Below are 26,107 nucleotides of genomic sequence, written 5' to 3'. Positions count from 1 at the left end.
TGTCATCTCAAAGTTATCAACATTATTCAGTATTCTGCTGGATTTCTAGAATTTGTCTGAGATTTACATATCATAAACCAAAAGGTCCTGACAGCAAAGCCTAGATGGCTTCCTTGATTCAACCCATATTATCAGGATGTGTTGGTTTTTTTTAATTAATATATGTTATAATTTGTAAATTATGATCCTTTGATCTTTGGGACAGTTTGTACGTGACATCTAAGTTCCCCTTTGCTATCTTATTTTCTGCTACTACAATTTTTATACAGGCTCCTGATAAACTTACTATACTGACTAGAAGAAGCTGTAGAGTAGTCAAGAGGACCAGAAAAAGGTATAATTTTAACACAGCTGATGAGTCAATTTTACTGAACTCTTTTCTTTTTTCCCTCTCCCTTTTTAATTCTGTGTTCCTTAGGATGGTGCCTTCTCCTAATACCTCATTCCAAGATTACTGGTGATTTTATACAGTAGAGTATATGGTTTGCTGTGCTGCAAGGCCAAACAGCTGCAAAATTGTTTAAAGAAACTGTTGAAATGCATAAAAATTACATCTTTAAATCAGTAAAAGTGATTACCACATTTAAAAAAGGTAGGGTAGGGATAGAAAACAAAGAATATCAATTAAAAAATTTATTTCCCCAACAACCTAAGAAATGGAGCACCTTTAAAAATAAACAACCTGGACCAAAAAAAAAGAAAAGAAAAGAAAACATGACTACTAATGATATATTATGTGAAGAAAAGCAAATAATTCAGATCCAAGTGTCTGACAGAACATGAAAATTTGCTAAGATGATGCTATACAAGGTGGTTCACTCTTCCCACAGGAAAACATGACAAACATTTACCATGGATTTCACCAAACCAATATAAAAGAAACCCTCACTGTACCTTCAATATGTGTTTGTTGGATGCTCTGTCATCAGGTGAAACATACAAACGGATGAAGACAGAGTTGCTGTATTGTCCACGGAACACTGCAAGGGTCTGAAGGAGGCTGAACTTCCTTTCTGACCACACACCTTCTGGACCAATGTTAGATTCTAACACAGGCCAGCGGAAAGGGGAGTGTCTCAATATGTGTAACAGTGGCTTAGCATCAGCTTTCTCTATTGCCTCTGAAAGAGAAAGAAGGTACAAAGAAACCAAGCCAGAGTTGTCGATTTGTTCTCTTAGGAGGAAAAGCACAAATTATCTGACTTTAATCCATTTACTATCAGGGCACTAGAGCCTAGAACCTCAGGATTAGATTTCAGAACAGTTTTAGCTAAAAAAAAAACTGCTACTCCAAGAGAATAGGCTATTACCTGTAATGAATGTAATCATAATTAATATTATCTATGCCAAGAGAGATGCCTAAGGAAATTGTCTCCCTTTAAAAATATCCCAATGATCCACTATTCCAATGGATCTCTTCAATGTAAGTATTCCCTCCAATGGTATAGATTGCAATCCATCTGCACCTGCCCATCCTGTACATCTCATCCCCACTTCATGTGCTCCAATAAGTTTGGTAGTGAAGTAAAAGATTGGACAATCTCTAAAAGTAAAAGAACTTTTTTCCTTCCTAAACTATTAAGGAACATATGATGATCTTTATCAAAATAAAATACTTGATCACACCAGGTGACAGAACTGTACTCTAATTAAAAAAAAACTTACCAAACGGATAAATTGTTTACTTCATGTATTATAAGTGCTCACTAATTCTTTTTGAAGCTTTATTTTTTAATTAATGATCATTTATTTTCTCACCTTCCCACTGCCTCCATCCAATCTCTTGATATTGAAAAAAAGGACAAAAACAAGCATGAATAGATAAGCAAAACTAATGCCCACATTGATCATGTCCAAAAATGTATTCCTCATGCTGCAAAATGAAGGCAAGACCAAAAGATAAATCTATACAATAATAAAAACATTGAAAAGGTAAAGAACACTGAAAGACTTTAAAACTCTTTTCAATGCGTTCACCAACCACAGTTCCAGAGGACTAACAATAAAGCATATTCATTAACTCCTTAGAGTCACTGAATCCAAAAAGCTCCATAAGGTCTTTATAAGGACTCTATCATATAATGGAAACTCTTGAGAAAGCTAGCAGGGTAAATGTTCCTTATCCCTACTCTAATTAGTTCAATAGCCAGGTCCAAGGCCAAAATGCAAAGTATTGGACAAAGTATTAACCCATTAGAGACAAGTTCTAAAATTGATGGTTTGGACCACTGATGTAAGGATAAGCATATTCTAAATATATTCATAGATGTATATATTCAACTATATTCTAAACTGGATTCTACTAGGGTCACCCTCAAATAGCTGCAAAGCCCAAGAATTCTCTGGCTAAGGATAATATTCAAAACAAATTTGGCCAAGCAGATGCACAAATAACTATTGAAATTCTTTTTTCTTTTCTTTTTAATATATGTTAAAAATATTAACATTTAGTTTTTTAAAAATTTTTGAGTTCCAAATTCTCTTCCTCCCTTTATCCTCTCCCCTCCATTAAGAAGACAAGCAAATTTGTAAGAGATTATACATATGCAGTCATGCAAAACATATTTCTATATTAGCCATCTTGCAAAAGAAAACAGACAAAAAAAACACAAAATAAGTGTTGAGATTAAGATTCTCTTGAGACTGTATCTTAATTCATAATTATTTATTAAATAATTGAAAAGGCAAGTCAGAAAAAAAAAAGGATTCTAGCCCAGGTGGCTGGCAATTCCCTTACCAAGCCTCCTCCTAGCCCAAAAACCATGTCCACCCACTCTTCTCAATGGCAATAAAATACTTATGCTCATCCTACTTTAAGTAGTTTGTTGATAGATAAGCCATAAACTTTGTTTGTTCTTAATTCAATCAAAAGGTGAAGTGAATTACAACTTAATTCAATCTGAGAGTGAGGTATTTCAAACTATCAAAACTCTCCCTTTTAAAAATCCAAAGTTGAATTTGGGTTAGCTCTTAGGCTGGTGTCAATTTTTTACATAGAGTTTTTAAAGTATTGTGTTCAAATTCCATCATATCTTTCTCTGCAGATGGATAGCATTTTTCATCTTAAGTCTTGTGGAATTGTCTTGGATCATTATATTCCTTCAGAATTACTATTGCTATGCACACTTCTCCTGGTTCTGCCATTTCACTTTGCATCAGTTCATATTGACTCCCCAGGCTTTTCTGAAAGCAAATCTTACTTGACATTTTTTATAGCATAATAGTACTCTACAACTTGTTTAGCCATTCCCTCAATTTCCAAATCTTTGCCACCACAAAAAGAACCAGTATAAATATTTTTGTACAAATAGGTCCTTTCCCTTTTCTAAAAAAATCTCTTTGGGGAACAAATCTTGTAGTAGAAATGCTAGATTAAAGAATGTGCCCAGTTTTATTTTTAATTTGTTTGTTACATTAAAATTCTCAGGTAACTCTCTCCCTCCCTCTTTCCACTCCCCACAATAGAAAAACCATCATTTGACTATATATACATACATGTATATATATATACATATATATATATGTGTGTGTGTGTGTGTATTTATATATATACAAACTATGTCTTGCTTATTTCTATTTGTCAGTTATTTCTCTGGAAGTGGATATATGCATCATTTTTCAAGTAATATTTCTGTTCCTCTAAATAACATTCTCTTGGTTGTGCTCATTTCATTCTTCATAACTTTATGTAAGTCTTTCAGTGTTGTTCTTTTAAATTAACCTGATCATCGTTTTTTAGGGCACAGTACTACTCTATCACAATCATATGCCACAACTTGTTTAGCCACTTCCTAATTAATGTACATCTCCTCAATTTCCAGTTCTTTGTCACCACAAAGAGAGCTGCTATAAATATTTAGGCACAGTTTTATAGCCTTTAGACATAGTAATAAGTTGCTTTCCAGAATGATTGAATCAGTATATTAGTGTTGTAATTTTCCCACATCCCCTCCAATATTTGTTATTTTCCTTTTTTGTCATGTTGGCAAATCTAATGGGCATAAGATAGTACCTCAGAGTTGTTTTAATTTGTATTTCTCTGATCAATAATAATTTAGAGTGTTTTTTATATGACTATATAGTTTTGATTTCTCTAAAAATTATCTATTTCCTTTAAACATTTATTGATTGGGAAATAATTTATATTCTTAGAAATTTAACTCAGTTCTCTACATATTTTAAAAATTAGGCCTTTATCAGAGAAACTTGCTGAAAATTTTCTATACAGTTTTGTGCTTTCCTTCTAATCTTGGATGCATTAGAATTTTTTGTGCAAAAATTATTTAATTTAATGTAATAAAAAATTATCCATTTTACATCCTGTAATACTGTCTCTTGTTTGGTAATAAACTCCTCCCTTATCCTCAGATTTGAAAGATAAAATTTTCCATGCTCCCCTGATTTGCTTATGATTATGCTTATTTGCCCTTTACATCCAAATTGTATTCCCATGTTGACCTTATCTTTGTATCCAAACTGCTTTCCAATTTTCCTAATAATTTTTGTCAAATACTAAGTTCTTGTCCCAAAAGCTTGGATATTTGGATTTATCAAACTTGAGATTACTATGGTCATTTACAACTGTGTTTTGTGTACCTAATCTATTTCACTGATACACCACTCTATTTCTTAACCAGTACCACATTATTCTGATAATTACTGCTTTTTAATACAGTTAGAGATCTGTAGTAGATCTACAGTTGTAACAGTAGAGATCTGCTACTTAGCCACTTTTATATTTTTTCATTGATTCCTCTGATATTCTTTACCTTTTGCTCTTCCAGAAGAATTTTTATTATATTTTATAGCTCTATTAAATAATTTTTGGTTATTTGATTGGTGCAACACTGAATGAATAAATAAATTTAATAGAATTATCATTTTTATTAAATAGTATAATAAAGTAGGTAATCTGTGGGAAAATATTTCTGGTTGTGGTAACTGGATACTCTGGCAGACTAGAGAGCTGCTACTAGGGGAAACTGGGGCTGCCTATTTATAATGGAGATAGATGAGAGAGTGAGAGATGCTGCTAGAGGAGATTACTCTGTGGTATTCTGGGGTTGCCTATTGATCCCTATTGATAGCTAATAAATCAAGATATTTTCCTACCCTCTTTCTCCCTTCACCTCCCTTCACCTCCCAGTTTCTTCTAAAGCCTGTGGTTTTGGCCCTCTCCCCCCACCCCCACCCCAGTGGACTATGAGATTTATGAGGGAAAACTCCTTTCTTTTCCTTTCTCAGGTAAGGGGTTTATTGGGAATAACAGGATGGAGAACTGAGGTGAGAGGGGTGAGGGTTTCCCTAATCTATAAGGAGAATTAGGTGGGTTTGGGAAATGTCAGTCTAGTCACCACAGTGACTCAGGGACAATCAGAGAGTTTGGAGGACAAGTATCTTTCTTCTGTTCTTCTTTCTTTAGTTACATATTCTCTGCTTGAGTAACTCAAGTCCAGACTCTGTCAAAAGCCACAAAGGTCCCTCTCTCAGCCTAGGTCAGGTAAAGTCAGTCTCTCCCCTTTGGTCAGAAAACCCAAAGAGCCCCAATGTCCCAGTTTCTCCCTTCTGACCAGGCTCCCAACTGCCTCTCCTAGGAACATTCCATTTGGAATCTTCACCTTGATTGACAGACAGGTCCTTCACCTTGGTCAGCATGCCTGGCTTGTCCTGCAAATCCTCTCTTTCTTCATGCCTCTTCCACAATAGGCTCAGGCCACCCATTAGCAATTAACATTTCTCCAATTATTTAGATATGATTTTATTCTTGTGGAAAGTGCTTTATTTGCCTTAGCTAGCGGACTCCCAAGTATTTTATATAGTCTATAGTTAAACTTTCTATCTCTTCCTGCTGAATATAGAAATGCTGATGATTTGTGTGGGTTTGTTTTACAATTCTGCAACTTTACTAAGACTGATCATTATTTCAATTAGTCTTTTAGTTGATTAGGATTCCCTCAAGTATGTCATCATATTATCTACAAAGTGATAGTTTTTTCCTCATTGTCTATTCTAATTCCTTCCATTTTTTAATTTTTTTTTCTAGTATTTTCTAGTATTGAATAATAGTGGTGAAAAAGGACATCTTGCTTTATCCTTGATCTTATTGGGAAGCCTTCTAGCTTATCTCTCTTCCAAATAATGCTTGCTAATGGTTTTAGAAGACACTATTTGTCATTTTAAGGAAAACTTCACTTATTCCTATACTTTCTATTGTCATTAATAGGCATGAGAATTATATTTTGTCAAAAGCTTTTTCTGCATCTATTGAGATAATCATATGATTCCTGTTGGTTTTGTTACTGATAATGTCAATTATGCCAATACTCTTTCTAAAATTGAACTAGCCCTGAATTTTTCATATAAATCCTTGTGATATGTTGCCATAATTTCCTTGCTAGTATTTTATTGTAAATGTTTGCATTAATATTCATTAGGGAAATTAATCTACAGTATTCTTTCTCTGTTTTTACTCTTCGAAGTCTAGGTATCAGCATCATATTTGTTACAAAAGGAAATTTGTAGGAATGCTTCTTTGTCTAGTTTTCCAAATAGTTTCTTTTTTATAGTATTGGAATTTGTTGTTCTTTATATAGTTTGGTAGAATTTACTTGTGAATCCATCTGGTCCTGGAAATTTTTTCTTAGGGAGATTATTGATAACTTGTTCAATTTCTTATTCTAACAGTTTTCTAAAAGTTCTTTCTCTTCTGTTATTCTGGGCAATTTATAGCTTTATAAATATCTATTTCATATAGATTATTAGGTTTATTGGCATATAATGGGGCAAAATATCTCCCAATATTTTTCATCTTATCTTCATTGGTGATTAATTCACCTAATTGTTCATAGTGCTAAATTAATTTTCTTTATTTTTAATCAAATTAATCAATGGTTTATCTATTGTATTGGGTTGTTCTGTTGTTCTTTTGTTTCACAAAACTAGCTCCTACTTTGATTAGTTCAATGGTTTTCTTACTTTCAATTTGATTAATCTCCCCTTTGATTTTCAGTAATTTTAATTTGGTGTTTAATTGGTGATTTTTAATTTGCTTTTTTCTAGTTTATTTTACTTGTATTTATAATTCATTAATCTTTTTCTCTATTTTATTGATATAAACATTTAAAGACATGTTTTCCTAAATGCTTTGGTTACATCTTACAAATTTTGGTTTGTTGTCTCATTGTTGAAATTAACAATTATTTCTTTGATCTGTTCTTTGACCCACTCCTGCTTTTAGGATTAGATTATTTAGTTTGCAATTAAGTTTCAATCTATGTTTACAAAGCTCTTAATTTAATATAATTTTTACTGCATTGTGGTTTGGAAAAAATACATTTAAAATTTGTTTTCCTGCATTTGGTTGTGAGATTTTTATGCTCTAATACATTATCAATATCTCTTTGTGAAGGTATGTTTTACTTTTGACCATTACCTCCTTTCATTTCTATGCCCCTCCCCTTTACTGTTATCCCTTTTTTTTTCCTACTTCCCTTTAGGATTATATATAGATTTCTATACACAACTGATTGTGTCAATTCTTTTTGAGTCAATTCTGATTAAAGTAAGATTCAAGCATTTCCCACCACTTCTCTGCCACATTCCCCTCCACTATAAAAGCTCTTCCTTTCATACTTTTTTCATGTGAGATGATTTGCCCCCATTCTACTTCTCCTTTCCCCCTTCTCCCAGTGTATCCCTCTTTCTCACCCCTTAGTTTAATTTTTTTTTAATCCTCCCATCATGGTGATCTCATAACCATGCTCTCTGTCTACATCTACTCCTAATCTTCCTAATAATAATAAAGTTCCTAGGAGTAACAAGTATCATTTTCTCATAAAGGTATATAAACAGTTTAACTTTATTGGACCCATTATGTTTTCTCTTTTTGTGTTCACCTTTTAATGCTTCTTTTGACACATATTTGAAAGTCAAGGTTTCTATTCAGCTCCAGACTTTTCATCAGAAATACCAAAAGTCTTTTATTTCATTAAATATCTATTATTTCATGTGTAGGATTAAACTCAGTTTTGATGTGGTTTATTCATGTGTAATCCTAGCCCCTTTTCCTCTTAGAATATCATATTCTAAGCCCTCTGCTTCTTAACATTGAAGTCTCTAAGTCTTGTGTGAGCCTCACTTGGTTCCATGATTTTTGAGTTGTTTCTTTCTTGGCTGCTTACAATGTTTTCTCCTTGACCTGAGAGCTCTGGAATTTGTTTATAATATTCCTGGGAATTTTCATTCTGAGATTCCTTCCAAGAAGTAATAGGTGAATTCTTATAATTTCTATTTTTCCCTCTGATTCGAGGATATCAGGGCAGTTTTCCTTCATAATTCCTTGAAAAATTATGTCTAACATGTATAAACCAGGGGAATTGCTTGTCAGCTCCAGAATTGGGGGGGGGGGGGAGCAGGGGGAAGGAGAGAACATAAATCATGTAACCATAGAAAAATATTCTAAAAATGAATAAATAAAATAACATGAAAAAAATTATGTCTAAGATCTCTTTTTTATCATGACTTTCAGGTAGTCCAAAATTCATAAATTCTCTTGCCCTGATCTTTTTCCAGGTTGATAATTTCTCCAATGATATATTTTAGATTTTCTTCTTATTTTTGTTATTTTAATTCTGTTTTACTGTTTCTTGCTATCTCATGGAGGCATTTGCTACTATTTGCCCAATTCTACTTCTTAAAGAATTGCTTCCTTCAGTGAACTTTTGTATTTCTTTTTCCATTTTGATGATTCTTTTTTTAAGAGTTTTTCACTTCAGTAGATTTTAATACCTTTTACCATTTCACCATTTTAAGATATTGTTTTCTTCAGTATTTTTGTGCCTATTTTACCATGTTGTTTACTCTCTTTTCATAATTTTCTTGCAACATTCTCATTTCTTTTCCCAACTGTCCTCTACCACTCTTATTTGATTTATTAAAAAATCTCAGAGCTCTTTCAAAAATTCTTGTTAGGTTTGTGTCCAATTCACTTTTCTTTGTAGCTGTGCTGGTAACTATCTTGTCATTGGTGACTTTCTCTGAGTTTGTATTTTGATCTTTCCTGTCACCATAATAATTCTTTATGTTCAGTTTCTTTTCTGTTGTTGTTTGTGCATTTTTTCCAGCCTATCTTTTGACTTTTAATTTTATGTTAAAATTGGGCTCTATTCCCAAAGTGAAGGAGATACCTATCCAAGCATCAAGCTTTTCATGCTACTGTTTTCAAAACTTGTTCTTCAGGTCTATAAGTAGGTGGTATAATCTAAAGACAGATGTGGCCATTGCTCTCCTGACCTGTATTCTGGAATTTAACCCAGGAAGGGTTAACTGAGGTCAAAGTCCCTATTTCCTTGGGAGTGATTACAAGTACTCTTTCCTCACCCTGGAACTGTTAACCAAGGCCCTTCCTCCCCCATGGCTAGAAAGGCCCTGGTACTGTTACTCAGGTCCCTGTTCTTCTTCAACCACAAGAGTTAGTTCTCCTTTTTGCATTAGAACTGAAAGAGTAGGCCCTAATCCCTTCTGACTGACTAAAAGCACTCTCCTCCACCCTGGAACTAGGAGCAGGGCCTGTGTTCCCTTCCAACCATTAGCTCTAGATTTCTTCATTCCAGGGACTAAAAATGGGAACTAATTCTGGGCAGTGCAAAAGGACCCTGAATCTGATGCCAATAATAGTCCCCTGCAACCTCCTTCTGACCAACTGTCTGACCCTTTTTCTTTCTGTGGGCTGAGATGATGTAGCCACCTCCTGCTGCTGATGTTGTCAAGAATAGCCTGCACTGTGTTCTAGGGCCAACTACCACCCCAGTAAGACAGGCCTTCCCTGCCAACCTCCCAAGTTGTCTTGGGAAAGAATATTGCTTCAACTCGACCTTTTGCTGGTTTTGCCTTTCACGAATTCAATTTGAGACTAAAGTTGTTTGGAGAGGAATTTGGGTGAGTTCTTGGCTCTGCCCCTGCTTAAATTCTAATATTCTCATTTATATCATATATACCTTAGTCCTCTTAGGATCTAGTTCCCATAACTCTAAATATTCTCTCCATCATGCTTACAAATTGATATTAACTGGTTAAATTCAATTTTTGAGTTGTCAATAGTCATCAATAAGCTTAAATGACACTTTTCAAAATCTACAGAATTCCAAAAAATAAGTTGAAAATAGTCATTGGATTTTGAAACTAAAGCAGGATACTCACTCTCATTCATGCAAGATACATAAAGAATTTTGGCCTTCTGAATGGCTTCAGTGTCCCGCCTTCTGCTGATTGATTTCTCCAGAAGTGCTGTGAAGTATAAAAATAGTATTTAGTAAGTGCCCACCTGTGGAGGTACTATGCTGGATACCATATAAATCAAAGCAACGGTGATGATTCCTAAAGTCTAAGAATTTAACATTACAGAACAGAAAGGAAATACAAAGAAAAACAGAGATTGGAGGATAAGAAGGGAACAAATCAAAGACAGAAGAGCATGTCCCAAGCAAATTCTATAGCAAAACAAAAAATTCCTTTAGATAGGCTTTTATTTTCAGATTCAAAGTTAATAAAAACTTCAGGTGCCAAGGAAGTCTTACTCTGAACTAGAATGTTTATTCCCTCCTGTAATAAAAGAAGGGTTAAGAAATCATTTGCTCAATGACATATATAAAACCCAGTGGAATTGCACATCAGTTATGGGAGGGGGATGAAGGGAGGGGAGGGAAAGAACATGAATCTTGTAACCATGGAAAAATATTCTAAATTTATTAAATAAAAGTTTCCAAATTAAAAAAAAAGAATTCATTTGCTCAAATAAAAAAATTTAAATGCAAGGCCAAATCTGATGTACATTACTCTGACCATGTTTTCCTACTTGAACACCTTAATTAGCTCAATTATAGAATAAGAAGTGATATAGCTAAAGAGTGTTTGTGAGGTTCTAGGTTCACATCTCAGTTCCACCAATTACAAACTCTAAACTCCCAAATCTGATAGTCTTCTTTCAGTCCTTATGCCTCTCTATCTATTGAATATGACACCTAATCATCCTATCCTTCTGGATACCCTCTCCTCCAAGTTTTAGTGACACTATTGTCTTTTGATAGCATCTTACCTATCTGATTCCTTATTCTCAGTCTCCTATGTCTTCCCCTCTTCCATACTGCATCTCCTAACTTTGGATTCTACCCAAAGTTTTGTTCAAAATCTTGTTCCTTTCTTCTCAATGACCTCAGCTACTCCGGTGGATTAATCATCATCTCTATACCAATGATTTCCTAAGTATCCATCCCCAGCCTCTCCCCTGAGCTGCAGTCTAATTGCCCATTGGACATTCCAAATTTAATGCCCCAGAGATGTATTCATCTCAACATATCTAAAACTGAACTCAATATCTTTCTCCTTTTTCAAACTTCCCAATTTCTATCAAAGGTATTGTTTTGTATCTCTAGCACTTAACATAGTATCTGACATATATTGGGTGATTAATAAATGTTTATTGATTGAAGGGTTTAAATTTTGATTATTTAACTTTTTCCCTTAAGTAAATGCCATCTTGTATTGATATAACATCATATTTAATTCTGGATTGTCAGGGGGCAGGGAAGGGAGGGCAGAGGAAGTTCAAGAGAAAATGAAAGCTTTTAATAAGTTGATAAATAGATGGTGAATCCTAAAAAATTCTAGGAACCAGAAGGTGGCAGTAAAAGGTGTTTTTATTATTCTAACACAAATAAATTAAAGGAGTTATCCAGGTCACATCACAACTATGGCAGAAGTAGAACCAAAAGCCAGACCTTCTATTTCCAAATTCAGAAATCTAACCAATACCCCATAATCTTTTAAACAAAAGACTCATAATCAGTCATAATCAGTCCAAAGACCCTCCTAAATGATCTTGTATTGAACTATTTTGTATATTTTTATTTATGCATTTTACTTTATATAAAATATTTTATAGACAACAGAGCCTCAGTTCCTTTGATAATCTTGACCTTTTTTTCAAATGAATTTTGTTACTATTTTTTCTAGTTCAACAAAAATGATTATTTGAAAATTTAAGGGGATAGAATTAAATAATTAGATTATTTTAGGTGAGATTATAATTCTAATTATATTGGCTCTGCCCACCCATGAAACCACTAATTTTCTCTAATTACTTAAAATTGAGTTTATTTGTATTAAAAGTGTTTTATAATTGTATTCATGTAACTTATGGATTTGTTTTGCCAGGTATATTCCAAGGTATTTTAGTCTATCTCTGATTATTTCAAATGGGTTATCTCTTAGCCTCTCTTCTTGCAGAACTTTCTTGGTGATATAGAAGAATGCTGATGATTTATGTGCGTTCAAGTTGTGTCCTGCTACTTTACTAAAATTATTGGTAGTTTCAACTAATTTTTATTGAATCTCTAGAGTTTTCCATATATACCATCATATTATCTGCAAAAAGAGATAGTTTTATTACCTCTTTGCCCATTTTGATTCCTTCAATTTTTGTTTCTTCTCTGATCGCTATTGCTAAAGCAGTAAGTTGGAGGGGCGGCAGGATTTTATCAATAGTTTTTCAGAGGGAGTTCTCATCTAAAATATAGAGAACGTTCTCATTTATATAGGAATATAAGCCATTCCCCAGTTGATTAAATGGTCAAAAGATGTGAACAGAAAGTTTTTGGATGAAGAAATCAAAGCTATATATAACTATATAAAAATGCTCGAAATCATTATTGATTAGAAAAATGCAAATCAAAACATCTCTAAGAGATCATATCACACCTATAAAATTGGCTAAAATAATAAAATGACAAATGTTGGTGATGTGGAAAAATAGGGACAGAACTGCACTATTGGTGGATCTGCAAACTGATCCAAATATTTTGGAGAACAATCTGGAATTATGCCCAAACAGTTATAAAATTATATATACCTTTTAACCTAGCAACACTACTATTAGTTTATTAAGAATCTACTATGTTCTAAAACATTTGTATCAGCTCTCTTTGTGGTAGCAAAGAAATCAGTTGGGAAATGGCTGAACAAGTTGTGGTATATGATTATGATGCAATTCTGTTGTGCTATAAGAAAAAAATGAATAGGTTGACTTTGGAAAAACATGGAAAGAGTAAAATGAGTAGAACCAAGAGATCATATATGGAAACAGAACTGTTTAAAGGATGAATTGTGTATGTCTACTTACAGAGAAAGAATTGACACATAGAAATAAGTAAGACATAGTTTTATATATACCTAGATCTTTTTGTCAAATGATGGCTTCTCTAATAGAAGGAGGGAAGGAAGTGAGATACTTGGGGATTTTAATGTAATGAATAAATAAATAAAAATAGCCAATAGGGCAGGTAGGTGGTATAGTAGTCAGAGTACCAGACATAGAATCAGGAAGACCTGAATTCAAATATGGCCTCAGATGCTTACAAGTTTTGTGATCCTGGACAAGTCACTTAACCCTGCTTGCCTCTGTTTCTAATTCTGTAAAATGAAAAGGAAATAGCAAACCCTCCTAGCATCTTTGTGAAGAAAACTTCAAATGGGGTCATGAAGAATTAGATATGACTGAAAATGACTAAACAAGTGTCAGACAATAAATATGTGGTATGTGTATATGTATGTGTATCGATATGTGTATGTATTGATATATGTATCGATGAGTGCATATATAGATATATGTGTATATAAATAAGTATGCATATGTGTATATAAATACATACCCTCCCTACCCTACTCCTCATTTATATATATGTCATGAGGAATGTTTGCAATACCCAAGCAATATCAAATACCTAAATGAAATTGGGAATATCTCTACGTGTTTTTTCACAGCAATTTAAGAATGGTAGCATGTAGTCCTTATATGTATGTGCATACGTATAAGTGTTGATATAGATAGAGGTATATTTTTGTATATTAGTATATAAGTATAAATATACACACACACATAGATAGATAGATAGATAGATAGATAGATAGATAGATAGATAGATAGATAGATAGATGATAGATAGATAGATAGATATCATTACAGATACTTCTAGTTTCCTTCATTAAAATGTAAAGTCCTGGAGCAGCTGGGTGGCTCAGTGGATTGAGAACCAGGCCTAGAGATGGAGGTCCTGGGTTCAAATCTGGCCTCAGACACTTCCCAGCTGTGTGACCCTGAGCAAGTCCCTTAACCCCCATTGCCTAGCCCTTACCACTCTTTTGCCTTGGAACCAATATACAGTATTGATTCTGTAAAAATTAAAATTAGATATCAATAATAAAATATTATATTTTAAGGGATTTATTAATGATCATTAGAAATAAAGGAATATAAAAGGTAACAAAATAAAAAGACTATGACCATGTGCCCATGGCTGATCAGCCAGTTCAGACACCCACCTTACCACCACCAAGCTCGCTGTCATCAAGCCAAAGAAGGTGAGGCCTGCCAACCCAATGGCTAATATCCCCTGTCTACAGGAAGTACGTAATGACAGGAAGTCAGTGGGCTCCTGGGAAATGTAGTTCTTTTGTTAGGGTAACAGATTTTCAATTATAGATTCAAACACGGAAGGTCAAGGTTTTAAAAAAAGTAAGATCCTCAAAAGCAGGGATGATTTCATTTTTAATACTTTCATCCCCCAAACCTTGTAATCCCCCAAACAGATAACACAATATTTGGCATAAAGTAAGTTTTTAAAAGGTACTAGGTGATGGACTAACCAATCGAACTGCATGTAGATATATTTGGAACCCAGGACTTGTTTGGTCACAAAAAAAAAAATAGAGAGAAATTAGAAAATTTATCTGGCTTTCCTTAAAATTAATATATGAAAGAATTGTCTGTTTAAGATGTAGCTACATAAACAAGATTCTTGACTTAAAGCTATTTTGAGATCTGTTTCAAAATGGATCCCTAATTTTCAAGTACTGATCTACTTAAAGAGAATAAACTAATTAGTCTTTTAATTATTTTATGAACAAGAGAAAACTTGAACTGGGGGTGGAGGGGGGGGGGAAGGTGGAAGTGCTTTAAATATGTTTGAAAGAAGCAGTCTGCCATAATGAATTTGTGATAAACACTCCAAATTTTACTGGACATCCTAGCAATTTCCAAAACTACAATGAAACTCCATTTTCAATAGATACTGGATATCAATTTGAAAGCAACCTTGTCTCCTGCAAAACCAGTTTATAAAAGATGTTCCTGCTGTACTCTGGCCATGAGACCCACTGCACAGAGAGAGGTAATCAGATTAATAAACAATTATACATTCTCTGAAGAGGATCCTACTTTTAATCTAGAAATCGTGCCTTTCAAAAATCTGCAGTCAAATGCCTCGGTCTTGTTGTATAAACACCTAAGTAAGGGAAATGCAGGGAGATGGTTTTTTGTTTTGTTTTGTTTTTTAACTGGGAAGAAGAGAGAGGACACCTTGAATTTATTCCATTCATTGTTTCTTTCCTGTGGCTTATCACAGAGCAATAAAATTGACTAACAATTTCCCTCCCAAAAAAGGGCAAAAGGAACCAGGTAAAAAAATCAGATTAAATTATGGCCCAGTAAAATTCTGTTAAAATCTCTTCATATGCCTTTCCATTCTTTCCCTTCAATGCAAATGAGATAAACCTGCTGCAGCCCTTAAATTGCCAGGGAAGGCAGATATTCCCAATTTCATTTAGGGATTTGATATTATTCAGGTACTGCAAACATTCTGCATCAGTGGGGAAAGGAGTGGGGAAGGGAGAAAGAAGCCAGGGAGAGAGGAAAATGGAATATAATAAGTATTTACATAGGTGTGTACCCAAGGCAAGTTGTGTGTATTGGGGATGTGGGGAGGGGGAGAGAAGGAGGACTGAATGTGATAAATAGTTCCACTCCAATACAGAAAACCTCGCACGGATATAATTAGGTTTCTTGTATATGTCAAAATTAGTTGTTATTGGTCTTTTCAGTAGATTCAAATATCCAAAGTTCTGGTGATGCCCTCAGCCTCTTCTTTCCTCCCTCCCATCCCAAGTAGAGGCAGCATTTATATGCAGACTATGAGGCAGCAATCAGTGGGTAGCCACCATGTTTATGCATCTGTGAATGTGAATTAGTGAAAAGAGAGAAAGAAATCTAGCCTGGGGATTCATTAATGAATGAGAAACAAAGCCTACCGCAGGCAGCTCCTCTAGTCATTAAAGTGTCCCTAAAGCCCTCTAAGTACAGTTACCTCTGCACAAAACTTTTATTGTTTATTCAAAGGAACTTTCCAATACCAGCTCCTTCCCACCCACCCACTCCCATTCGGGTACCTTTTATCGTGTTACCACAGAAACGGAAACCTCGGATTGATTCAACCCTCTCTGCAGAACAAAGCTCCAGGTTTAAAATGTGTTCACAGTCACAAAACTTTGCATTATAAATGTAAGCTTCAAACACCCACTATCCAAACCTAGAGACAAATCATTTCAAAACAAAACAAAAAATAACCCCAAACAGCATCATAGGCAGCTCTGTGACCAAGACATCTAGTCTGTTCTTTTCATCACCTTTTCTTTACCCATTCTAATGTCAGCAAAAACAACAGAACCTATTAAGTATCCACCATCTGCTAGAATGCTATGATAATCCTGAAAGGTCTAGGCACCCCATGAACCCCCCCCCCTTACCATTTTACAGATGCAGAATCTGGGGCTAGACGATTGGACCAGCCAAGGTCACACAGGAAACAAGCATCAAGGCTAAGCTTGAACCTAGCTTCCCTGACTACACAGCCTTGCTCTTTTCACTCCCACCCTCAGATAATTTATGAGTGACAAAATAGTGGTCCTCAATCTGCAAAATAAAAAGACAAGACTAGAAACGTTATCCCTCAGAGAATGACAGCAAGAATTTCTAAAGCACCCTAAAGTTTACAATGTATTTTATACATGCCATTTTGCTGGATTTTCACAATTAAGAGAGGTGCTATTATTATCACCATCTTACAAGTTTAGGAAACTGAGCCTAAGAGTGACTTACCCAATGCCACAGTAAGTTTTTGAAGCAGGATTTGAACTCATCTTCCTGATTCTTTGGTATCCACTCTCCCAATGGTGTCAAACTTAGGTAGAAATGGGAACCATTAAACTGTATATCAGGATCCTTGTGGGCTTATCTATTAACCTAGTTTTCAAATGTCAAATTATTTATGTTTTCATGTATCTTTATTTATTATGTTAAATAGTTCCCATATTTAATCTGGCACCAGATGCTGCTTGCATGCAATTAGTGCTCCATACGTTCGATACCTCTGCACTATTCCATGGAGCAGCCTAAAAAAAGTAATATACTATTGAGATTTGAGGGGCAATTACTACCAACAAGGAAAATGAGGGAAGGCTTCTTGGAGGGGGTAGCATTTGAACTGGGTTGTAAACAGAGGTAGGAATTCAACAAGCAAACAAAGGGAAAGAGGAAATTCCAACATACCAAGAGTATGAGCCAAGGTTAAAGATGTGAGAACACAGTGCCTGTTGGAACCAGAGTTCAATTACTCAGGTGAGTAGTGACATGGGCATTGTACCCCCAGAAACTCAGGCAAACTATTATCAGGGAAACTCCCTTGCTCCCTTACATCCTCATGACTCTGAGCCTAAAAACATCCAGTGACCCCTCTAGGGTCCTGAGATGATCGTCCTCCTTTGATTGTCCTCTAGATTTGAGATGGACAGAGAGATGCATCCCCAGGCTACACCTTGATCCTATCAGGCTACATCTCAGACATCTGTTTGTTCCCTTAAACTAAGGAATCTTTATGTCTCCAGGCAGATGATCACCCCACCTCACCAAATGCCTGGGTGACTAACACTCTCTGTTGTAAAAAGTATAAAATCCCCAGAACTGATGTCGTCTGGGGGGAACAGCTTTTCCATTCATACTGTCCTCCCAGGAACTGCTCCCCATCTTGCTGTTCCACCTCGCTATCTTCCTGGCCATTCTCAATATTACTTTCTAAATTAATAAATTTCTTTTTGTTTTTAAGCTAAGTTTTGGAGTCTTGCATTCTTGCGAAAGGTATCCTTCCTCGGGTACCCCAGGGGTACACATCTACACCCCACAACAAGTAGTACTTGAGAAACATATAATATCTAATTATGGAATTCTAGAATGCCAAACAGAAATTTTTGACATATGAGAGAAAAATATATGAACAGCCTAAGCAAAAAAATCCATAATTTCAATGATCGGGACATTCCTTCCATCAGAAGAGATTGCAGCCACTTCATTCCCTAAATCATAGAAAAAGTCAGTACAATCTGTAATAAAAAGCACAAAGGCAGAACTCTCAACTAATCGTCATTCATTAAATGGACCCGGATCCCTTTAATGAATGGGACCTCAGATCTTTCTCACCATCTGAGATGTCTCTTGCTCTCCAGTATGTTTTAGAACCCTCGGGTTCAAGACAATCCAGACTGTAGAGCACAAAATGCAAATTCTCATAGCAATGGAGGGCAGATCTACACCCAAACCTTATCTATGAGCAGAAACTGGGCAATCAAGGGAACAGAATCCCACCCCTAAAGTTAAGTAATAAAGCACCCAATGTGCTTTTTTTTATTTTTTTTTTTAATTTTTAATTTTTTAATTACTAAAGTAATTAAAGGGCTTTTTCTTGAGTGGTCACAACTTGGGCAGAATAAGGGTCATCTCCACTGACAAGATGGGCAGGAGGTACTCAAATGCTGAAGAAAGGCTCCTAAGATGGGTAATGAAATGCTTATCTTCCCAATGTTAGAGGGCAGAGGTCTGGAGGTTCAGATAATTCTCTCTCACCGTGGCATTTACAAATCAAGCCACATGGGTGGAAGTCCTCTAGCTAAGACAGTTTTGTGGTAAAACAAATATACTCCTGCCTCTTAGTATACAGGCTTAAATTGTTCCTTATATCTTAAAAAGTCTGACATAAGAAAGGACCTTTATAACCTATCTACAGCAATATATGTTGATTACATTGGACTGAATAATAATGATTGGAAATAAGAGTCATTTCCCACACTTAGCAGAAAGTATTTTTTAATTGCTGTGACCAAAATAATCAATTGCCTTTAGGGGCCATCATCATCATTCTAGTGATGAGACTCTTCATACTTATCTAGGTTGGTGCTCAGATAATAAATTCACAGTTCTTAATATTCAAAGATTTTCTTGACAGACGTTGCATTCCATTGGCATAATCTTTAAGAGTCTGGGTCACATGCATATGATTAGCATGTGACTTTAGATGAGGAATTGAGGTTGAAAACAGATCAAATCTCTCCTGCTTCCACAACCAAACCAATACCAGTAATGTGCAAGAGTTCAAACAAACAAAAAAAAAAAAACCGTCTTGGGCTTGGTTCTCTTTTTGATGGTACTGAAAACCTAGCTTTAGATGGCATCATGGCTGAATGTCCCCTCTCATCTTACTATTTTTAGTCATTGTTGATTTTCCAGACTGCAGACTTTAATTTGGTTTACACACCCCTCGTTTTATTTACAATACTGAGAAATTCCATTTTTCTAAGTCACCCAGCATGGTTATTAAACTCTTGTTGCGTCAGACCTAGAAAATCCAAATCAGCTTGCAAAGCCTGTTGTCGCTCATATTAAAAAAATAAAATTCAAGTTAACTAAGTCATGCTCCACAGATTCTATAAACTTTCTGCTTTCGAATGGGTTGTGTGACACTCATCTTTTTAACTGCTCAGACAGACAATCAGCCAAGCATGGGATTAACTAAGTCTGTTTGACATACTGAAAAGACAATAAAAGATGGTATTTCTCATTCTTCTGGAAAAGTCATGCCTACAGATAGAGAAAGGCTGCTTGAATTGTTTATTTTCTTCCTTTATTTTTCATGATCCTCTTATAAATGATAATTGTGAGTAGGCATCAGCTTGAAGGGGGAAAATGAGGGTAGGAGATGATTCAAGGACTCTTTAAGTAGTTCTAAATCACCCATCCAGATTGCAAGGTACAAAATAATAACATTCCTTTTCAATGCAAAAAGTATACCCCTTTCTCTGTAATTAGGTCCATTTTGTAAAACTGCCAAGCCCTAAAGGAAAGCTTAATGGAAGGCAACTCTTTTTTTGCTATATTTATTATTGAGCATTGCACTTTAAAGAAATGAAAAGAAGTTTTAGCATTGCACTTTAAAAGCAGAACATCAAAATAAATCTACCAATACCATATTTCAGCACAGGAAAATTGCTTCCCTTAAAATAATTTCTATCATATCTGATAATACAGTAAAATGTCTTGCTGCTAAGCTTGTTATAATCCATGAAATTTTTCCAATCAAACCTAAGAAGGGCAAATAAGAACACTATAGATAAACATATCTATATCTACCTAGCTATGGATATATATAATGTCCTGATTGCCCCCCTTACCACTAGAACTAAAGTAGTCATAGTAGGTATGGCACTACAATAAAATATTCCTTCTGGTCAGCTCTGGGATATCTAAGTACCTACTATTTATTGATGACTAAGAAGAGATTTCTGGCAGTACACCGATCACTTATCTTATCAACAAATTTCTCAGCTCTATCCTTAGGAAGACATTTCTTATAAAATAATATCCCATAAATACTGAGCCACAATTTGGAGGATGCTCAATCCAATTTAACAAATGTCTGTTGAGTGACTGCTACGTACAAAAATCACAAATAGCTCTGCAGGACATATAATAATAAAAAAAATAAAATCTAGTAGTGGAACTGAGACAAGTAATGCAAAGAACTATGTGATAAATGCCATTGGGATGTAAATTATTATAGGGATTAGGAGGGGAGACAGATCACTTTCTATATTATAGGAAGATAGGATAGAGGAAGGGCAGCTAAATGGCACAGTAAGTAGAGTGCCAGGCTTGGAGTCAGGAAGACCTGAGTTCAAATGTGACCTCAGACACTTACTAGTTTTGTGACCCTGGGTAAATCGCTTCACCCTGCTTGCCTCCATTTACTCATCTATAAAATGACCTAGACAAGAAAATGTTAAACCAATCCAGTATCTCTGCCAAGAGAACCCCAAATAGGGGTGTGAAAAATCAGACACAACTGAACAAAAGCAGCAATTAAAAGATAAAGGAAGGGGGAAATCAAGGAAAGATAATAATATGGTAGAAAGTGACTTTTTGAAAAACTCTTACTTTCTGCCTTAGAATGATGCTAAGTATTGGTTCCAAGACAGAAGAGCAGGAAGGGTTAGGTTAAGTGACTTGCCTATCTAGGAAGTGTAGAAAATGACTTTTTTGATATGTGACTTTGAGGATGTATATTAATTCAATAGGAAGAAATAAAGAAGGAAAGCAACAGAACTAATAAGTAATCCAGAGAGAATAAAAATGGTCCAGGAATATAAAATATAAGAGAAATCATGTAAGAAAAACTGCAAAAGATAGATTGGAATCATACTCTGGAAGTTCTTGGCCATCAGGCTAAGGAGTTTAGAAGCAAAGGGGAAGAACTTCAAGTTTCTAAACAAGAGAAAGACAGGCAGCCATACATGGTAAGTGCTTAATGGAAGGCAACTCTAATTTTTTTTTTGCCATATTCATTATTAACCATTGCACTTTAAAGAAATGAAATGAAGTTTTAGTACTGCATTTTAAAAGCAGGACATCAAAATAAATCTAATACAATCTATCCAAGCAATAACAAGCATTTATTAAGCACTTACTATGTACCAGGCACTGTTTTAAGCCTTGGTGATATATATAAAAATAAAAATAGCCCCTGCCCTTTAAGAGTTTATATTCTAACAGGGAAATAAAACACATAAAGAAGTTGAAAAATAGAAATGTTAAGGAGATAACCACTGTAGTCCATGAATGTCATAGTAGTAGTAGTCATAGAATGAAAGAAGGCTGGTCTAGGTTCTTCTTCAAAATGGAAGTTCCATGAGGAAAGAAAAGGAGGTCTCTTGGTCAGAAGAAGGCAGCTAAGTCATGGTGGTGAAGTCCAGGGAATGGATAGACACACACACACACACACACACACACACACACATACACACACACACACACACACAAACACACACTCTCTTACTACTTTGTATTTGTATATTTATTAACTTTAAATTTATAGTGTATATATCTTTATATGCATTTGATATCTTTTCCATTAGAATACAAGGACTATGAAAATAAGAACTGTTTCATTCTTTGCATTTTTATCCCCAGTGCCTTGCATAATTCCTTGCACACAGTAGGCACTCAATTAATATTTGTTTTTGTTTTTAATTTTATCAATGTGGTTTGGTTTTCCATTCCATGTGACCCTTGTCCCAAAGTCTGTTGGTACTGACTCTCTTCTTTATGGTTGAGATGAATGCCCTGCCCTGTTTTAGATACCCCTTGTTTCCTTCCTATCAAAGAAGAAGACTTAAAGCTTGATGAATTCTCAAAAGAGACTGACCCTGAAGAGTCTCAAAGTGGAGCAGGTTAAGGTTAGAATTCTCTCAGCTGGGGGCAGCTGCATAGCTCAGTGGATTGAAAGCCAGGCCTAGAGAAAGGTGGTCTTGAGTTCAAATCTGAACTCAGACACTTCCCAGCTGTGTGACCCTGGGCAAGTCACTTAATCCCCATTGCCTAGCCCTTACCACTCTTCTGCCTTGGAACCAATACACAGTATTGATTCTAAGACAAAAGGTGAGGGTTTAAAAAAAAATAAAGAATTTTCTCAGCTCTCATGAACTGCACCCTGCCCTGTGGTCATTCATCTCCACCAGTAAGGAGAGAGTCCCTAGCAAATGAGCTTGGAGACAAAGGTTATACAAGTTGTGCCTGCTGCATTTGAGATCTAGTTGTTCACTTTTCAATATGGCCAAGTACTACAAATCAATTCTTGATTTATTCTTTTGTTGGTTGTCTAGACTCAAGAAAGCAATGGAGAGAGATTAGGTTTAGATCATCATCTCACACCCTACACCAAGATAAACTCAGAATGGGTGAATGATTTGAATATAAAGAAGGAAACTATAAGTAAATTAGGTGAACACAGAATAGTATACTTGTCAGACCTTTGGGAAGGAAAGGTTTTAAGACCAAGCAAGGATTAGAAAAAATTACAAAATGTAAAATCAATAATTTTGATTACTTTAAATTAAAAAGGTTTTGTACAAACAAAACCAATGCAACCAAAATTAGAAGGGAAGCAACAAATTGGGAAATAATCTTTATAACAAAAACCTCTGACAAAGGTCTAATTACTCAAATTGATAAAGAGCTAAATCAATTGTACAAAAAATCAAGCCATTCTCCAATTGATAAATGGGCAAGGGACATGAATAGACTTATATTTTCAGATAAAGAAATCAAAACTATTAATAAGCACATAAAAAGTATTCTAAATCTCTGATAATTAGAGAAATGCAAATCAAAACAACTCTGAGGTTCCACCTCACACCTAGCAGATTGGCTAACATGACAGCAAAGGAAGGTAATGAGTGTGGCAAAGTGGGGACATTAATGCTTTGCTGGTGGAGTTGTGAATTGATCCAACTATTCTGGAGGGCAACTTGGAACTATGCCCAAAGGGCAAAAAAAGACTATCTGCCCTTTGATCCAGCCATAGCACTGCTGGGTTTGCACCCCAAAGAGATAATAAGGGAAAAGACTTGTACAATAATATTCATAGCTGTGCTCTTTGTGGTGGCAAAAAAATGGAAAATGAGGGGATTCCCTTCAATTGGGGAATGGCTGAACAAATTGTGGTATCTGTTGTTGATGGAATACTATTGTGCTCAAAGGAGTAATAGAGTAAAGGAATTCCATGGGAACTGGAACAACCTCTAGGAATTGATGCAGAGTGAGAGGAGCAGAACCAGGAGAACATTGTACTCAGAGACTGACACACTGCTGTACAATCAAATGTAATGGGCTTCTCTACTAGCAGCAATGCAATGGTCCAGGTCAATTCTGAGGGACTTATTAGAAGGAACATTCAGAGGAAGAACTAGGGGAGTGGAAACACAAAAGAAAAACAACTGCTTGATCACATGGGTTGAGGGGGATATGATTGGGGATGTAGACTCTAAATGAACATCCTATTGTAATTATTATCAATAATATGGAAATGGGTCTTGATCAATGACACATGTAAAACCCAGTGGAATTGCTTGTTGGCTATGGAAGAAGAGTGGGGAGAGGTGAGGGAAAGAACATGAATCATGTAACCATGAAAAAAATTTCTTAATCAATAAAATTAAATTAAAAAAAAAAGAAAGCAAAGGAAAAAATGCTAATAAATGCAAGTTATACTTGTATTGTATATACTTCCCAGCCCTCTCCCAAAGTTCTAACAATATAGTGATCTCATCAAACAGTGTATACCACATTCCATATCTGTAACACTGCTTTTAAAATAGTGGTTTAAAAAAAGTGAAATTAATTAGTAGAAATCTATTCGATGCTACCTCTTGTTCTATTTTTAAAAGGAGAAAAAGAAAACAAATTCCTTGTAACAAATACTTATATATGTCTCATTCTGCATCCTAGATCAAACATCTCTCTCTGAGGAAGCAATATGTTTCATCCTTGGTCCTCTGGAAACATGGATTCCAGTATATTGATCATAGTTCTTATATCTTTCAAAATGGTTTGTCTTTACAGTGTTATTGTTATTATTATCATTACAAAAATTGTTGTCCTGGTTCTGCTCACTGTGCAGGGTTTTTCACCTCTTGTATTAAGCTGTTGATCCAGTCTCTCCTCCAAAGTTCTAATTTATTTTATCTTTTTTTTTTTGCATGATTTCTTCAAAGAATTCTAATTGTTGTTGTGGGCAAGCTTTTTTAAAGTTTATTGTAGCAGTTTTTAGTTATTTTCTTCTTCCAGATTTATATTGTAGCCATCTCATATTACAAAAATCCTTTTGTTTGCTTTTTTACTCATTTTTGTTGCCGAGAACTGAGGAGTTGAGTTCCAGGATTCACATTCTCAAGGAATTAAATCAAGTTGAAGGCCTTTCCTTCACTCCATAGGTCTTTCTTTGGGCTGGACTCTTCCTTTCCTTAGCATAGGGTTTCAGCCTCTGCCTTTTTTTTCCTTCATCCAGGACACCAATATTGTAGTCTGTGATCTGCCTTAGTTAAAGTCATTTCTTTAATTCTGTTAAATCTGAAGTTGGTTTCCTTTAGAAACCCTTTTTCTTGAGGGAGAAGAGGAGAGAGTAAGAACTTGTAAATTTTGTTTACTTCACTGTTAATATCCTTTTCTTCTACAACTAGCTTAATCTTATTCCCTGCTTTGTTTTATTTTTTTCTTTTAATAGCAACAAAGTTTTTTTCCTTCATGCTCAGTTAAGTTTCTCTCCTTTCACCAGTAGGGTTTTGGTTTTTACTTTGTTTTAATCCCAGCATCAAAGTCTTCAGTTTTCCTTTAGTCCCTCAGGTGATTTCTTACTACTGAAACTTTTTCCTTTACCAAATTTCTTTCACTTTCTCCCTTTAAAGGACCTGAATGCATTCTATTTAGGGCTTTTCTAAGTTGCTTAGTGGAGGGATAAAGCTGAGCCTTACTTTTCCCTTCTACCCCATCATCTTGGTCTCTATCACTACTTTCAAATTTATTTATGGATGTTGTGCTACTAGACACTCAGAAAAATATAAGATAAACTAGGAAATAGTCCTTTGTCTTCAGGGAGCTTACAACCTAGAAGAAGTGTAATAAGGACTGTACCGAGATATATGAAATACAAATTAGAATATGGCTAACCACATGTAGAAAGTCCAAGGGTTCACTATCAACTAGGGTGTTAACAAGGGAGGAGAAGGAATTGACATGTCTTGAAAGATGTACACATAGCCAAACCACTGCTAGATCTTAAAAAAAAAAAGTATTAAAAGAAAGAGGAATAGATCATATATGTATAAAGATATTTTTAGCAATTCTTTTTGTGGTAGCAAAAAAAAATTTTTTCATGGAAATGTAGAGGATGTCTGACAATTGAGAAGTGAGTAAATAAATTATATTAATATTTAGTATATTTTACTAACAATTAAGTATGGCAATAGCTGGAATATTATTATATTATGACAAAGAAGGAAACAGATTACAAAGAGATATGCAAAGATTTGTATGAACTGATGCATTGTGAATTTTAAGTAGAAT

General features: G+C 35.0%; 1 protein-coding gene across 2 annotated transcripts in view; it reads right to left on the bottom strand.

Annotated features, from left to right (window-relative positions):
• Window positions 1-26,107, bottom strand: part of PHEX (phosphate regulating endopeptidase X-linked) — a 273,600-nt gene that overhangs the window by 193,814 nt on the left and 53,679 nt on the right. The window contains exons 1-3 of one of the 2 annotated variants that reach the window (XM_056793357.1): window positions 14,374-14,392; window positions 10,198-10,284; window positions 895-1,121 (exon numbers count right to left, since the gene is read on the bottom strand). In XM_056793357.1, coding sequence (XP_056649335.1) covers window positions 895-1,121; window positions 10,198-10,207 — 237 coding nt within the window. In that variant the 5' untranslated portion in view covers window positions 10,208-10,284; window positions 14,374-14,392. Of the gene's footprint in view, window positions 1-894; window positions 1,122-10,197; window positions 10,285-14,373; window positions 14,393-26,107 lie in introns of those variants that run through there. The other variant, XM_056793356.1, reaches the window with a different exon arrangement.

This window comes from Monodelphis domestica, chromosome 4, assembly GCF_027887165.1.
Source record: "Monodelphis domestica isolate mMonDom1 chromosome 4, mMonDom1.pri, whole genome shotgun sequence".
NCBI classification, from domain to species: Eukaryota; Metazoa; Chordata; class Mammalia; order Didelphimorphia; family Didelphidae; genus Monodelphis; species Monodelphis domestica.
Note: the sequence above shows the minus strand (reverse complement) of the source record. Positions and strands in the feature narration are given on the sequence as shown.